This window comes from Meleagris gallopavo, chromosome 4 (assembly GCF_905368555.1).
Source record: "Meleagris gallopavo chromosome 4, MGAL_WU_HG_1.1, whole genome shotgun sequence".
Classification (NCBI taxonomy): domain Eukaryota; kingdom Metazoa; phylum Chordata; class Aves; order Galliformes; family Phasianidae; genus Meleagris; species Meleagris gallopavo.
The window spans coordinates 14,805,228-14,821,345 of NC_139407.1; the positions used below are offsets into that span (position 1 = coordinate 14,805,228).

At 46.0% G+C, this 16,118-nt stretch overlaps 1 protein-coding gene across 1 annotated transcript in view; it reads right to left on the minus strand.

Moving 5' to 3' along the window:
• Positions 1–827: 827 nt before the first annotated feature.
• Positions 828–16,118, minus strand: part of FRAS1 (Fraser extracellular matrix complex subunit 1) — a 167,594-nt gene continuing 152,303 nt past the window's right edge. Inside the window, exons 61-74 of the mRNA XM_085221937.1 lie at positions 15,395–15,595; positions 13,818–14,005; positions 13,355–13,630; positions 12,169–12,401; positions 11,836–11,996; positions 9,849–10,063; positions 7,736–7,886; positions 6,959–7,066; positions 5,657–5,816; positions 5,258–5,374; positions 4,699–4,865; positions 4,178–4,383; positions 2,826–2,972; positions 828–2,151 (exon numbers count right to left, since the gene is read on the minus strand). Coding sequence (XP_085078063.1) covers positions 1,567–2,151; positions 2,826–2,972; positions 4,178–4,383; positions 4,699–4,865; positions 5,258–5,374; positions 5,657–5,816; positions 6,959–7,066; positions 7,736–7,886; positions 9,849–10,063; positions 11,836–11,996; positions 12,169–12,401; positions 13,355–13,630; positions 13,818–14,005; positions 15,395–15,595 — 2,915 coding nt within the window. The 3' untranslated portion in view covers positions 828–1,566. The remainder of the gene's footprint in view (positions 2,152–2,825; positions 2,973–4,177; positions 4,384–4,698; positions 4,866–5,257; positions 5,375–5,656; positions 5,817–6,958; positions 7,067–7,735; positions 7,887–9,848; positions 10,064–11,835; positions 11,997–12,168; positions 12,402–13,354; positions 13,631–13,817; positions 14,006–15,394; positions 15,596–16,118) is intronic.

A 16,118-nucleotide genomic window follows, 5' to 3' on the forward strand; every position in this document is an offset into this window, starting at 1 on the left:
CCCACAGATGCACAGATGCGCACACAGGTGTACATGCGAACGTGCACGTATGTACACAGGCACACAGCTAGATGCACACATTCATACACACAGTATATACACTTTGTATATACACACACACACACACACACTACAAATTACTACTAAATTACTACTAGAAAAGCAAGGGTGTGTATGTTATATGATGAAAGGAAATGTCTATACTACCCGGAAGTCCTAGCTACTGAAGGCAGTATATATTCAGGATCATGTCTGTGCCTCTGTATGTTATGGGATGTGTTGGGCACCAGACCCCTCCCAGGTCCAATCAGTGATGTAAAAAATCCTCATTTCAGAGATGATCTGGTAAGGGGCTAGTCTGTCTGGGAGATCCGGTGCTGAGTTTTTGCAGGGAAGCTTTAGCAGAGATGGTCATCTGAGTTACTTTGTTACCTTTTTGGTGTTGCTCCTTAAGCAGGCATAGGACATCAGCTTCTGGTGCTGCTCACTGTGGCTGCTGACTGGCAGTGGTGTCCCGGAGAGTCTAGGAACCCCATCTCCCCACTCCCATTATGGCAACCCCACAGCAGCCCCTCTGGCAGAATTCACACTGGGGAGCACTGTGGCCACGGCCAAGGGCTCCGTACAGCTATGGTTGATGCTGGCTTGCATACCACTGTGCCACAACCCAGCACCCAAGGCCAAGGACTGCTGCCATATGCAGACATGGCTCTGGCTGCTTTAGAGTGCCAGGGGCACCTGTGCTGCCACCAGGACCAGATAGCAGGTAAAAAATGGTGGCTGAAGGCAGGGAGGCGCAGGGAAAGAACACTGCTGTCACGCTCTGGTAGGTTCACATTCAAACTTTACTCTGTAGCACCGTGAGATGTGACAATTCATGTCCCTTAACTGCCGTAACTACCCCAGAGAGCACCACTGTAGCAAAGGTCCCAGAGGGCTACAGCCAAGCTGCCAGCACCACAAGGCTCAGGCAGAACAAACCCCCAGGTCCCATTGAGCACTGACGCTGCAGTTTCAACTTGTATTGTAGTTTTGCTTCATTTGAAGAAGCAAATCAAGTCACTCTGCCTCTGATGTTACATAAGGATGTATTACTTCTCTTGCTTTCTTCCCTAGGGAGGTGGCAATCTGCTCCCACATCCTGCTGGCGCACACACTGTTGTGCTCAAAGCTCAACAACGTGGATTCACAAACACAATGAGTTTCCCAGAGATCACTAAAAGTACTCCAAAGTCCTGCAGGGAACTGTGGTCTCCTCCTTGTGAGGGCTGAACCAGCCCTGCCATAGGCCTGTGTCACCTTCTCCAGGGCATTTCTGCCCCTGCAGTATATCCCCCCTGCTCAAACATCAGATGGACCAGTTGTGTGTGATGCAGAAGTTCAGCTACAGGCAGAGCAGTGACCGCCTGGGCTGCTGTGCATCACACAAAGCCAGAGCTCCTCCTTTTTCATGAGAGTATAAAAATACCAGCATACTCTTACTTAGCTTTTGGTTTTTGTTTCTGTGGGGTTTTTTTCTTTTTACAGGTTATAAAAGGCTTTTACAAAACATAAGGATGCGCTCCATTAAACTTCTGTTCCGTCGTGCAAATTATTGTGGACTTTAACTTCTAAGTTCACCTGCTTCACCTTCCTGCTTTTGACACTGGAGATGCCTCCTGTTTCCCTCAGTATATTGATGTTCCTCACGGTGCAGTACTGGCTGTTCACTGCCTTCTCTGTGCCCTTGGGCAGCTCCACCTTAGTGTTCAGAGGGTGCTCCTGTGGGGCAGCTCGAACAGCCTCTCTCTTCCTCCGCAGCATCCGGCACTTCCTGGTGACAAGGCAGACTCCCAAAAGCACCAGCAACAGCAGCATGACAGCAGCAAATGCACTCCCAAGGGAAGCACCTGTCTGCGATAAGGAGGCTGCAACCACAGCTTCCTCCATCTCCAAGATCAGTGACTTCATGTTGGTGCCGTTCTTGACCTGATCACCCTCATTGTCATAGATTAAGGAGTCATCCAGCATCAGCCTGCCATCACCGTCAACCAGGTCCCTGCGGCCACGCTTCAAGTGGTGAGTAAGGGATCGCTGAACACGAGGCCCTGCAATGCTCTCTGGGCCTATTATGTAGATAACTTGAAGGTACCACTGATGTCCAGCTTCCACCTGTGAGGAAGGGAGTATGTGCATACAGGAAGTCAGATAAAATGATTTTGTTAGGTAAAGACAGAACTGGATGCATTTTTTTTTTTTCCCTTTTTTTTTGAGTCATGCAGATATCAGCAAAAATATGCAGCATAAGCACCTGCACCAATACTTATCACTAAGTTCAGTCTTCTTGCCTGTCTTTGGCAGTTGTAATGATTAATGGAGAACATTGCCAACCTGTATTTTAACTGTTCACTGAGTGCTCTGAAAAAAATCCTAACTACCAGAACATATTCTTCATCTCCATTTTCCTGTGCAGGAGTTTGATTCTGAACTGTTTCCTTTTTTAATTTATGGTGTGACCCTAGGAATGCCAAGAAGTGACTTAAGCCCATGGAGGTTGCTAGGTAGGCTAAAAAGAGGGCCTCATTGGGGAGGGATGAAAAAACTGGCAAATCAGGATCTACATAGCTGCCCTCGATTGAGAGTTTCCTTTGTGTCTCTCCCACTGTGGCAATTCCTGCTGTGGTCTGCCTGCCTCCTCCAAGTTTTGTCCTAAAGACGGCCTCTGAGCAGGGAGGGGAATCACAACCTGAGCTCTCCTGGCCCTGCCAGGGGGAAGGGGTGCGGAGTGCTCTGAGCTAGCTAATAGAGGACTTAGTTCTGGTCTATGGACATCGCTTGGTACATACCTTGTAGAGAGCATCCACCTTGAGAGTAAATCCATCCACACCAGGCATGCTGCTTACTGAGTGAAACTCAGACAGTTCAGAGGCAAAGTGGGCATCAAAAGGCACATCATGGAAATACTTATCTGTGACTTCTGGTTGGTTTCGGTCCTGAAAATCAGAGCAAGAGTGCATGCCATCAACACTGTGCACCTGAATAACCAGGTGGCTTTCAAGAGCTGCTTCAGTGATACTATAAAGGAAAGCAACACTCCCAGTGTCTCTGCTTCCTTTTGCCAGAGCTGATGTTGTCTCTCCCTGAGCTCATCTCACTTTATATCCCAAGGCTTCCTCCTCTCAAATTAAATATTCCCTTAGAAGATGTCATTTCCTACTCAGAAACACTTGCTCATGCGTGGGCACAATTTTCTTAAAATTGCTCATTATTGTTTTGAAAACAAATTCTAACACATCGGGGCATTTTAAAGCTCAGCCTGACATTTCTGCACACCTTTCCAAAGGGAAGCCATAAGCTGAGTGTTCTCGGTAACACCAGAAATTAAATCTAAAGGTCCAAGTTCCACATACACACACATGTACTTTTTTTTAAATCATTATGTTTCTGCATGGGACGTATTTCTAACCTGCATGATGTTTAGGCACTTCATACTGTTTTAGCACTGAGCAGTTCAATAGTAGGTTTGTAGAGTGGAGCATCAGGAAAAAAAGCAGCCAGCTCATGCTGGCATGCACACTAGATGAACTAATAGCACTAAGGCTGCCAGTGAGGATGCTGGCAAACGTTAATTTGAAAGCTTGTAATTAGAGCTGAATGCACCTTGAGAGCATGCCATAGCAATGAAGGGGAATGCTGTGCAGCTCGTAAATAGATCTCCCTTTGTATGCTGCCTGTGCCACAGCACAAACAGAGATCAAGAGAATTTTTAAAACCTTGGTATATGTGGGTTTTGTGTTTTGTTTTTTTTTTTCTTTTTTTCTTTTTTTCCTCATTTGTTTTCTTTTGCTTTAGATTAAGAAATACTCATGGTTTAAGACTGAGGAAGATTTGGCTTTGTGTTTGCAGCTTGGACCTGTCTGCCTAGTACTACCAAAAAACTGCAGCATTTCACTTCTCATCCCTTTGTAGACAGAGCATCCAAAGCAGAAGCAGAGGACAGCACTGCAAGCACATTATTTCGGTAAGAACCTCTTACTGTTCTTCTGAACTCCCTGATGTGCAGCTTCTCCCCGCAAGCTGACACATCATTTAGTTCCCCATCTGTTAGGTTAGCAAGGGGCTAAAGAGACCAGACTTATTCAGACATGACTGCACCTAATGCCCCACATTATGGTTTTGTCCAGAGCAGAAAACTTACCAAGAGGAGAAATCTGTGTTTCAGGTGTTTGTTGGGTTGAATACAGCCATACTGAGGCCCCTCATTATAGACAGTTCCTGTTGGGTCAAAGAAGGGCACATAGCCATCCTTGCCGGTGCACAGGTAGACTTTCTCCAGCTGCAGTTTGTAAGCAGCATTTAGGTTTTGTTCAGGATTCCAGAGCACACGGCCATACAGGATTTGCCCTGAGGAGATTGGGAGGTTAAACTCTCCAAAGTACATCAAGGAAGAGATAACAAAAAGTTCAACAAGAGAACCTCTGTTAGAGCTACACACTTCCCACTACAAGCAGCTGTGCTTTTGTACATGTCCATGTGCACAGGGTATCTTGTCATGACAGAATACCCTGCCATGAGCACATTCTTGTGACATGCTCAAAGTACCAGTTGTTGCTGTACAAGAGGCAAAGCCAAGTCTGACTTATACCTTCTTTTTTCAAAGAAACCAAAGTTCTGAAAACAGAAACATTCAATACAAAAGGAACAAGAAAAAAATCGTACCTTTTGAAAAAGCCCCTTTGTAATCCATTTCTGCCAGAGACATTTCGGACTTGGTGGGATCCATCAGAAACACCTTCTCATTGTTACAGAGCTGAAACTCTGTGTTTAGGGAGTAGACAACAGGAACTGGGCGGTTTGTCTGCTGGAAGGCAATCGGGATCAAAAATCTATATTGAGACAGAAAGGGAATGGGTGAAGTTTAGTTTAGATGCATCTGAAGTTACATGCTGATGACACAAAGTTACATCTGCTTTACCATTTTCCCACTCTGCTTTCATAGCCCAGGAGACTATACTACAGCAGTATTCAGCCTAAGCTTGCCTGTTGCCTCTCACCCTGCTTGGTTTTCAAGTAACAGTATTGTGCTCCACACAACCACCTAAGGCTTTCTGACAATTACCCAGGTTTCTGCAGCCCCACGGCTGAAAACCGCTTGGCTGAGAGCCCATAAGGGTGGTTACGGCCCTTCCCTTCCTGCTCTTGTGGTGCATCCCCTGCTTCCTGGGACCATGCAAATAACCCAAAACTGGGTTCAGAGGTGAAAATGGTGACTCCTTACCGCTCAGGAGCATGAGCTGTACAGGGCAGAGGCTTGTCTCCAGGCTCTATCCATGGCTGCGTAGGCTGCACAGTACAAGGAATTAAGAGGATTGTGTACTCTCCAGAGTAGTCCTTCCTGAGAACAGACAGGAGACACCATCATCATCAAACCAAACTCCAGACCGTTCCACGCCCTGATACAGTTGCCTATCATCCACATTTTCCAAATTAGTGGAGCAAGGAGGGTTCATAGTAAGATCTAACCCAAACTCTAGAAACACTCATTTAGCAGGTGCAGGAGGAACAAATTTGATTGACAATGTTTAATTTGATCCTCAGTGCAAGGAACATAGATTAAGGAAAAGACTGAAACAGTAATAAAAAAGACGGCCTGAAGAGCTGAGCCTGTGGTCCTCACCTGTTATAAGAACTGGTTGCCCTCCAGAGCTGATAGGGAGAGTCGAAAGTCTGAGCACTCCATAGCAGCTGGAGATCAAATTCGATCCCTCCCAGATGGTCTGGAGTCATTAAAGATGACTTCACATCTGGCAAGCTGTGGTGCTCCATTACAAAGAGCCCTGTAGTGAGGACAAGGAGATGACAATAAGGCACTGGGAGATACCACAATGCACACAGCAGCACAGGGGAAGAGAGACCCCAGGTCTCTCATTAGGAGCAACTTTAGAACCTGCTCAGCACCTCAGCTATTGGTACTTCACATCCAAGTGCAGATTTTAGCTTCTGGTAAGTACACTGGCTTGAGGTGGAACCAAACTTGGGTATTTCTGCAGCCTGCTACTCCCAAATACCAATTTCCAGGCTGGCAAGGGATGCCCCTGTTCCCATGACTTGTCACTGTGCTGCTCTACTTTCTTGTTTTAGGGAATGGCTGGTGGTACAATTACAAAGACAGGCTGAAGGCGCTGGTCTTGTTCAGTCTGGAGAAAAGAAGGCTGCGGGGTGACCTCATTGCAGCCTTTCAGTACCTAAAGGGAGCCTATAATCAGGAGGGGAGTCAACTCTTTGAAAGGATAGATAACAGCAGGACGAAGGGAAAATGATTTTAAGTTGATAGAGGGAAGATTTAAGTTGGATGTCCAGGGGAAGTTCTTTGCTATGAGAGTGGTGAGGTGCTGGAACAGGCTGCCCAGAGAGGTTGTGGATGCCCCGTCCCCGGAGGTGTTCAAGGCCAGGTTGGATGGGGCCCTGGGCAGCCTGGTCTAGTATTAAATACGGAAGTTAGTGGCCCTGCATGTGGCAGGGGGGTTGGAGATTCATGATCATTGGGGTCCTCTCCAACCCGGGCCATTTTGTGATTGTGTGATAACTATGTGAGCCAACAGCAGAGGACGTGGAGCTACCCTGCCTTGGCAAGGACAAGAGAAAATGGAAAAGGCAGTCTCTATGTAAGACACCTGCTGCTAGATAAAGGCTTTTAATCTAATGGAAATAATTATATCCAAACCAACAAGGGCTTATGAGGGTCCTAGCTCAATCACTGACGTTAGGTGTAAAGTTTGTGAAGTTAAAAGTGAAAAATGTGAAGTATTTCTAAGCTGAGAGGCTAGTAAAAGGAAGAACAAATTAGCTCTTGGACAGAAATACTCTGATCATGAACACTGACCTTAGCCATAGCTTGTTCTACTACCTGCGCTTTCAAAACTGGGGCTGCATTCTCATGGTGCTCTCCTTCTTCATCAGGACTAATATTCATTCTCACCTCTGAACTTGGCCTGGGTCTTGAACTCAATAACCAGTCGGCCATCCTCACGGATGTAGATCCTGATTATCTGCAACCGGGCTGAGAGGACACTGTCCGTCTGAATCCCTGTGTGGTACAGCAAGAACAAAGTCAATGTGGAGGACACATGGCATAGTAGTCCTCACGTGGTGTCAGTCAGCCTTAGGTAGCTCCAGAAGCATCTGAGAGAGCTCCAAAAAGGAGCTGAGATCATCCTTCAGATGAGTCAGCTGTACACTTCAAGATATTGTGGGAAAGAAAAATAAATGAGCTGGAAATAGAAGACTGACAGGCAAAGGATAAACCATAAATACACACAGTGATGTTAGGTCTTGGATGTCACCAGCAGTGGAGGACAGGCGCAGTATGGGACCCACCACTGTCAGTACTGCGGTTATGACGTGAAAAAGTCAATCTGTGACAGCTAGGAGGCTGAGGATCACAACTGCAGAATTCAGTGGAAAGCATTGGAGAAACCACGCCAAATGTCCATGGGGAGCAACCTGTGCCTGGTTGTGGAGGTTCCAATGAACACCTAGCTCTTTTCCTGCACTATCTCAGTGATGACTGTTCCCATTAACAGATGCTGGGAGAAATGACAACTCCCTTACTAAGCTTTCACAAATGCAAGCACAACTGGACTGACACTGCATGCTACCCAGACTCGGGACTGTAGTGCCAGTGTAGAAACTAAGAAAAAGGGAAAACTGAGAAGAAAACAATACTCATATACACTCTCAAGTGCCTTGGACGTACCTGTCCTCCAGAGAACAGTGTCATAGAAAAAGGAGAACTCCATCTCTGTGTGATGCTCAAGAGAAGCCCAACCTCTTGGCGCTGTCACGTAAATATAGGACACATAAAGGGGAACGTGGACTGTTAAGAAGGACTGAGCAGAGTCCCGTACCTGTCAACAGAACACAAGCAGATGATTACGCAGTCTTCAAAGGAGAGACACTGGCCTGGACTTGCAGCACCCTCTTTCTTCACATTCTGCTCTGCAAATGGGGAAAAGAGCCACAGTGTCTGCAACAAAAGACTCCTATTTAGTAGAGGTGAGATGAGACCAAGCACATTGGTGCAGTCAGGGGCAAATCTTTTTCCCTTCCTTTCAACATCTGAACTATTCACTATAGGAATAAAACATCTACATCCACATTACAGACTGCAGCCCAATGAGATGTGAGACACAGACGCACAGGGGATGGTGGCACAGAGCCCTACGTGCCATGCACCTCTGTAGCTTCCTTGGTACTCCTGTGTCACACAAGCTCTGTGGTGCAGATGCGACCAGGCTGGGGAACGCTACTTTTCATATCACACAATAGAAGTATTTTTAAAAAACTTTATAAATCCGAGTGTTTTCCAGGCTGACTGCACTAACTGAATACTATCAAGCAAGCAATGTTACTTGACTACTGAAGGGCAGAATTTTAGAAAAGGCTCAACAAAGCTTCCAGGTTCACTGCTCCCATGGTGGACCCAAAATTAAGTAGGCTCTTCTGACTGTGGGAACCCTCACCAAACTTCTAGAAAGAGGGAGAAAGCTTGAGTCCAGGATCAGCTGAAAGTATATGCATCACACTTTTTTGTAGAACCCTTTAATATGTGGCTTTGAACATCTGCAGTGAACATAAAATGAAAATGCCCACAATGTTTCTGGGAAATCAGAGGCATACAAGTTTTCCACTACAATGCAGGAATTTGCATTAAAAACAATTAATTTGTAGAACATTTATCACTAGACGATAATTTGAAAAATAAATAATAAAGAACTGATGTTATAATAATATATATAATAATAAAGAAGTATACAAATAGAGAGCACTCCTCACATACTAGAAAAACCCTACAATTAGGTCAGATATTCACACATGAACCTTCTCTGCAGGTTTGACCAAAGTGCTTTCGTGTATTTTACATAAGAGCAAGTGCTAAAACACGCTGCTGTCGTTAATCCACCTAACAAAGGGAGTTGTGCTCACAGCTTTACCTCGAAAAGAGTTTCCAATTCCATGATTTAAAATGAAGCAATTCTGCTTCCTCAGAACTGCCCTGAGAACACTTGAAACAGGTCTCTGGCTCCGTATACAGCATTTATGATCTGTGGGGCACAGTCGTATTGTGCGAGCCCTCAGAGAGCTCAGAGAGACATTCCAGACTGGTTGGTGCCAGTCTCCTCATATTACATTACATAGTTGCTCAGGTCAAGGAGCATCTCTGGATTTGTGTAAATAACTGGAGCTACAGAAGTTAACAAAATATTCCAGACCAGCAGAAATTAAAACAGACTATGTTGACCATAATTTTCTGACTAGAAATTCAACAGAAGAATATAATGCCGATAAGACTCATTTGAGTGAGATGGACATTTATAATCTGTCCATGAGAGGGCAGTGAAACACGTTTGTCGTGAAAACCCCTATTTTACAAGAGAATGTTTCTGGCTTTTGATGTGATGGTAATTAATTAAGGAATTACTTTAAAATTTCAATGGCTTCTGTCCACTGAACATAGCCTCTGCTCTGTTCTTTGCTCATTCACATGGGAGAAGAATATGTTAACAGTTGTTAAAGAATAGAATGCAGGTCTCAATGTTTTGCATTTCCAGGATATCCTTATGTTAGGAAAAAAAGCACTCTAAAGAGTAAAAGAATAAAGCCTACGTTATCCCAATCAAAATAAGTGAATTATGTTTATTTCACAAATACTGTTTTTCTCTTGGTAAAGGAGGAAAAAAACGTGCTTCAGCTGTACAGAGCAGAGCAGCAGAAATACCAAGCATGTATTCATGAACACACAATGGAGGTCTGCCACAGAATGGACAAAGATCTGGATGACATGAAGAGTTCAGGATATGCCATCTTACCTGGAAATCAGCAGTTACAGAGCCTCCGCAGACATCAATTAATTCAGTCATGTCGTAATAGGCATCAAAGGTCCATATGCAGCTCTTCAGATTGAGGTGCTTGTACAGCTGGATTGTCTTTGGCTCTCTCACTGTGGGGTCGAACTGGTAAGGGCGGTCATAACCAGGACCAAGAACAATGCTTTCATATGTTACTTCATCAAGGAATCCTGCCTCTAGGGGTAAGAGATACAAGGCCTTCAGATCTTAAAGAGTTTGAGCTGGGCACTGAAGTCCCACTCGCATTCTCAAGTCATGTCAGTGATTTTTAGTATACTGAGGACTTAATGTCTCCTCTCCATCACCCTAGAGGTCAAACTGAACATACACAGATCTTCAAGGGTGAAAACGTTACAGGAATGCACTAAGAATCTTAAAAAGCAAGCTTATAAACCTATTAATTCAAGAGTGAAGTTAAATTTTAAGCTTAAAGGTAGAACAGCTTAAGCATGAAATGAAAAGTGAAATGCAACAACCCTTTGCCCTCCATAGAGCAACCATAGGCCACATTGCCCCGAATGTGAGACATAAACTGTTTATTTTTTCTAGCTCTGGCATTTACCCTAGCAACGACCTTGCTCTTGCTGCTTCTTCTTGCCAAACTGCAGAGCTCAGTGAAACAGACTTCCTGCAGATTCCCCTCTATCCACATGGATGTCAGAGACAGGTTTGAAAAGCAGAACAGTAGACTTGTAACCAGTGGTGTCCCCCAGGGGTCTGTGCTGGGTCCGGTCTTGTTCAACATCTTCATCAATGACCTTGATGAGGGGATAGTGGCCACCCTCAGCAAGTTTGCTGATGATACGAAGTTGGGAGGATTGGCTGACACGCCTGAAGGCTGCGCTGCCATTCAGCGAGACCTGGACAGGCTGGAGAGCTGGGCAGTAAGAAACCGGATGAGGTTCAACAAAAGCAGGTGTAGGGTCTTACACCTAGGGAGGAATAATTGCATGCACCAATACAGGCTGGGGAATGAGCTGCTGGAGAGGAGCTCTGCAGAGAGGGACCTGGGTGTCCTGGTGGATGACAGGTTGGCCATGAGTCAGCAGCGTGCCCTCGCGGCCAAGAAGGCCAATGGCATTCTGGGGCGCATTAAGAAGAGCGTGTCCAGCAGGTCGAGGGAGGTGATCCTCCCTCTCTACTCTGCCCTGGTAAGGCTTCATCTGGAGTACTGTGTCCAGTTCTGGGCTCCCCAGTACAAAAAAGACAGGGATCTCTTGGAAAGAGTCCAGCGGAGGGCCACAAAGATGGTGAAGGGCCTGGAGCATCTCCCCTGTGAAGAAAGGCTAAGTGAACTGGGTCTGTTTAGCCTTGAGAAAAGACGACTGAGAGGGGACCTGATCCAGGTTTATAAATATCTGAGGTGTGGCGGTGAGGCCAGTCTCTTTTCGGTGGTACGTGGAGACAGGACGAGGGGAAACGGACATAAGCTGCAGCATAGGAAGTTTCGCACGAATGTGCGTAAGAACTTCTTCACGGTGAGGGTGACGGAGCACTGGAACAGGCTGCCCAGGGAGGTTGTGGAGTCTCCTTCTCTGGAGATATTCAAGTCTCGCCTGGACGCCTACCTGTGCAACCTGGTGTAGGGAACCTGCTTTGGCAGGGGGGGTTGGTCTCGATGATCTCTAGAGGTCCCTTCCAACCCCTACAATTCTGTGATTCTGCGAACATCAGCAACATGATGTGAACCTACAGCCTCTTCAAGCAGCAATGCTGCTTAGCCCTGTTATAATTTAAACATTCCTGTGCAGTACCTCATTTTCAACAGAGCAACTCAGTTACAACAGAGCATCATTGCTATTAGCACAGGAAGGTTATTTATTACAGGAATTATTATTTCCATAATATCAACTGAGCCCAAAGGAAGACAGAGCTTGCTGTGTATTATTGTTACTGGTTTCTCTATACTCCCCTGTTGTGCAAATAAAAGCTGGTTTTAAAAGGTTACCTGAGATGCCTTTAAGGTCTCTGATGGTGACCAGGTTCGAGCAGACATGCTGGTGTCTGTAGATGGACTCAGAGAGTAGGAAATGCAGATTGTGTAGCGGCAGGGTGGAGATGAGAGGCAGCATACCATCCTGGTGCGGGATCTGAACCGAGATGTGGATCCTGGAACAAAGAGTGGATAAGAAGAAGAAAAAGCAGTGCTAGCAGGCATGGGAGCCCTGTACCACACAGCAGTGCAGAGCAGACACGGTAAGCCTGGCAGTGGCAACTCTCAGGCAAGCTCTGTCACCCCAAAAGGCCTGGCAAAGGATTGTACTCTCTTCCAGGTTTATACCTGTTGGGATGCTCCTTGTGTTTGACATCCAGGTACTTCAGAGTGGCAACAAATGACTGTGCCTGGAAGCCTCGAGCTGTCCCAGCGACCACAGGAGTGTGACAGATGGCACTGTCTGTCCCTATAGTAACTGCGTTGCTCCTCAAGGGGGTGCCCACATGGCCAGCCTTGTCCACAGCCTTGGCCACACAGCGCACGTGGAACCGCCGGCTGAAATAAATGCTGTCCAGCACCTGCAGGGAGCAAGGAGAGAGCCATGTGCTCCTGGGTCAAATGCACCAGCTCCGCGACATCTCTCCAGGTCACAATAACACTTGGAGTTTTGAAGCAGCACAGACGTGAGACAGACAACTGCATTCAGGCAAAATGGGAGCATGTGCATGCCAGTGTCTGCCTCTCTTGAGTTGAGGTTGCAACTGTGAAAGGTGCCTGAATATGCTGGGTGCTTTACAGCTGCTTAAGCCTGCCCATACACGTGATGGAAAGAGAAGAGGGAACCTGACGTGCAAAGGTCTACCTATCCCCTGCCTCCAGGGATTTGCTCGAATGTCTGAGTGTTCATAGTTGCTTCCTGCATCAATAGAAGTAATGCCTTCAGCAGGCTCAGTGAAACAGTGCTAAGTTTTCTGAAGCCCGAAGAAAAATATTTCTCTAAAGAGGCCTTCATATTTCATACTAGCTCACAAATCTGAGATTTTAATCTCTGTGTTACCAAAGCATGCACCATTCATACCTGAGTATGCATCATCTCGAAACAGACCCAAATGCTTGAAAAGAGCTGAGACACCACAGCTGGGAGAACTCAGGAAAATCCCCAGATGAAAACAGTAATTCTGCTTGTGGGGCAGGATATGAACAGTGTAGGGACAGGAAAGTCTGAGGCCACACATGGAGCAAGGCAGCAAAACGAGCGCCTGGAATAACACAGGCTAAACTAACGGAGCGATGCCTTTACTTCCACTTGAGCTGGATGGGAAGAAAGCAGACAACCCTACAGGCACAAGCTGATACTCCAGATCGCATCAGAGCATTGAGCTCCACCCTCAAGCACAGCCACTTTTCCAAGCGCCAGACTTCACAGGTGAGTGATCACACAACACACAGACTGACAGTGCTGTTCCAAGCGCTCTGCTGACTTACACCACATGCTTTTGTAGCTTGGCCACACCAGTATCTAGCCACATACCTTATGGTTGACACTGGTGAATGGTGTGTTGTCAGTGATGGTTTCAAATGGCGACCTGGCCCCATTCCCATCTGTGGGGGTTGCTACTTCCCAGCTGAACTGTATGGAAGACTGGTTGATCCCAGCCTCGCTGCAGCGCTCCTTCATGACCATGAACTTGGGGAAGTGAGGGTCACAGGGAGTGACACAGATGAGCGGATAGCCTGGAGAAGGGGATTTCTTAGCACCATTCTTGGTCGCTTCTTCCACACGGTCATAATCAGCCAGGGAGACAACCTGTATAGATGCAAGATAGGAGCATTTGCCTGGGTCTGACGGGAGTAGCACAACAGGCAATCCTTCCTACTCACTCTGAGCCTGCTGCATCATTGCAGCTCTTAATGTTTTTTTCAGAAACTGTACAAGAGTTCTGATTCTGTACTTGAAGTGTACTAAATCACATTCATTGCAATGGGCAACTCACCACAGGAGGTGCTGGCAGAATCAGGCTGCCTGATGCCTCCTGATCCAAAATAGTCACTGTTGCAGTGCTGGTATCTCCAAGAACAGCTTCTATTGGGTCATCTGGACCCAGCACCAGAGAAAAGGACTCGTGCCATTCCCGATCTTCGTTGGACATAATCTCCACCTTAAACATGATGTGGTCCACACCTGTGAGAGTAAATGCAAGAAAAACAGAGAATTCATCACTGGATATTGCTCTGAAGCTCTCATAAAAAAAAGCAGAACTCATCTATGCCGTGGCCACTGAAATACACTGATAAAATACACGTTATAAATTTTATTTCCACTCATTGCTACTAATAATTCAGCCTTTTCCACACAGGAGTTTATACATAAAACTTTAACTATGACAACTGATCTGATTGATCAAGTGATAAATTTACTAGCAGAGGCACTCTGAGGATTAATAATGCCTGCCTTATATTAGCTGTCTGTAGTAAAAGTCTATGATCCAAAGAATATCCCACCTTTGCGGTCAGCATCTCTACTCCCTCTCATACCAGTAGGCAGAACTGTTTTGTGACAGCTTTTGTTTTAGCAACATGGTCTATGCTCTTAGAGGATTCAGAAAGATCTCTGCTGAACCTCCAAGGACTGCTCTGCCAGACACCCAGTGCTTCTGGTACAGAGGACTGTTCTAAGGGCTCTTCATCCAACAAATCAGCCGGCTTGCATCACAAAGCTACAGCTGCAGCAGCACATAGGGCTGCAGCCCGGAAGAATCACACTTTTAAAATTAAGTTCTCATGTAGTATATTTGAAATACATTACCAGGGGAAAAAAAAAAAAAGCCAAAAAAACCCCATCACCACCACCACCAAAAAAACCCAGAAAAATAACCCCAGAAAACCACAAACAAAACAAATCAAGTGACAGAATGTATACAAGAGAAAACTAGGCAAGATTTGAGATGGCCTTCCCATCTTTTCATGTACTGTTAATTCCAGCAAGCAGAAATCTCAATCATCTTTCTGTCTCCTCAAGTATCTACTGCCTGCTCAGTAAAGAGCTCTGTACCTCTAGGATTTCATTCCCTCCTTCTCACTGCTCTCCTGCTTGGATAGCAGCTGAGTACTTTGCATTTTGAGCAGAGGGCACCGGTGCTCAAAGAAGCCTCTACTTTGAGGTGTTTGACCTGAGAATGATTAAGACAGCAAGGGGAGTGGGGAAATCACAGAACACTAAGGTTGGAAAAGAATGACACGTTACATTTGTTGTAAGTAAAGGGGAAAAGTTTTACACTCCACTTGTAGCAAGCTGAAGAACTGCGTGTTTTCTCCCACAAATACTGTGAAGAACCCAAGAGCAAATTCCAAATCGAATTTAAACCCCTGAATCTAAAGGTATTATTTTATCTTCTTACAGTTCATGCAGTTTACTTCAGTAGGAGCAGTTCAACTGGTGCTCTGTTGCAAGTCTAATACAACAAGTCTCTTCGTCCAAATCTAAGGTTTCCCTTCAGTGCTCCTTCCTAATATACGCTAAATATCTCTGGTGACACCACCAGCTCCCATCTGCCCTCCAAGAACTCTTTACCTGGGCTGAATTTGAGCACTCGACTCTTAGGGTAGTAATCCACTCCGGCCTGAGCTGAGCCATCACGAGTACTACAGCGCACTTTTGAGGTCCTGTTCTGATCTCCTCTCCGGACCACTTTGATATTTAAAGCAGTGACGCCCTCTGGTCCAGGTGGCTCCCGTACTTGGTATGCAGCTTCCTCAAACTCAATGGTGGGTGCTATAAAGAAACGGCAGTGAAGAAAAAAACCCACATTTGCACCGCAGCTTTTTACAAATGAACTAACTGTACTCAGCAACTGGGCTGAGCCAAGTCCAGCTCCTTTTAGACTGTATCTACATGCCTTCAGAGCAGGGGGCTCCTCAAAGCAGGGGCCAAAGGTGCAGCTGTAAGGGTTGGATGTGAACTAGGGCAAAGAGTGGGGTAAAGCCCCATTCCTATGCTTTGCGCTTCAGAGTATGGCACAAAAATCTTACGCCCCTGCCTTCCATGGAACCATATGTATTCAATCCATTCCATGCAGTGGCTCTATAGCCTCCATTCCATATCACCCCTGGCAGCCCCTTTCTTTCATCGTGGGTCTCTCCAGGCTGAGACACTGGAGAAAAGGCAACATCTCCCAGAAGAAGTACAGCTGTGACCTATACAATTGCAGGAGCTTGGGACAAACTGAATCAAATTGGGTGTTACTTGATCTCTCCCATACGATTAGACCAGTGCACAAAGCCCCAACTCCAGTGAC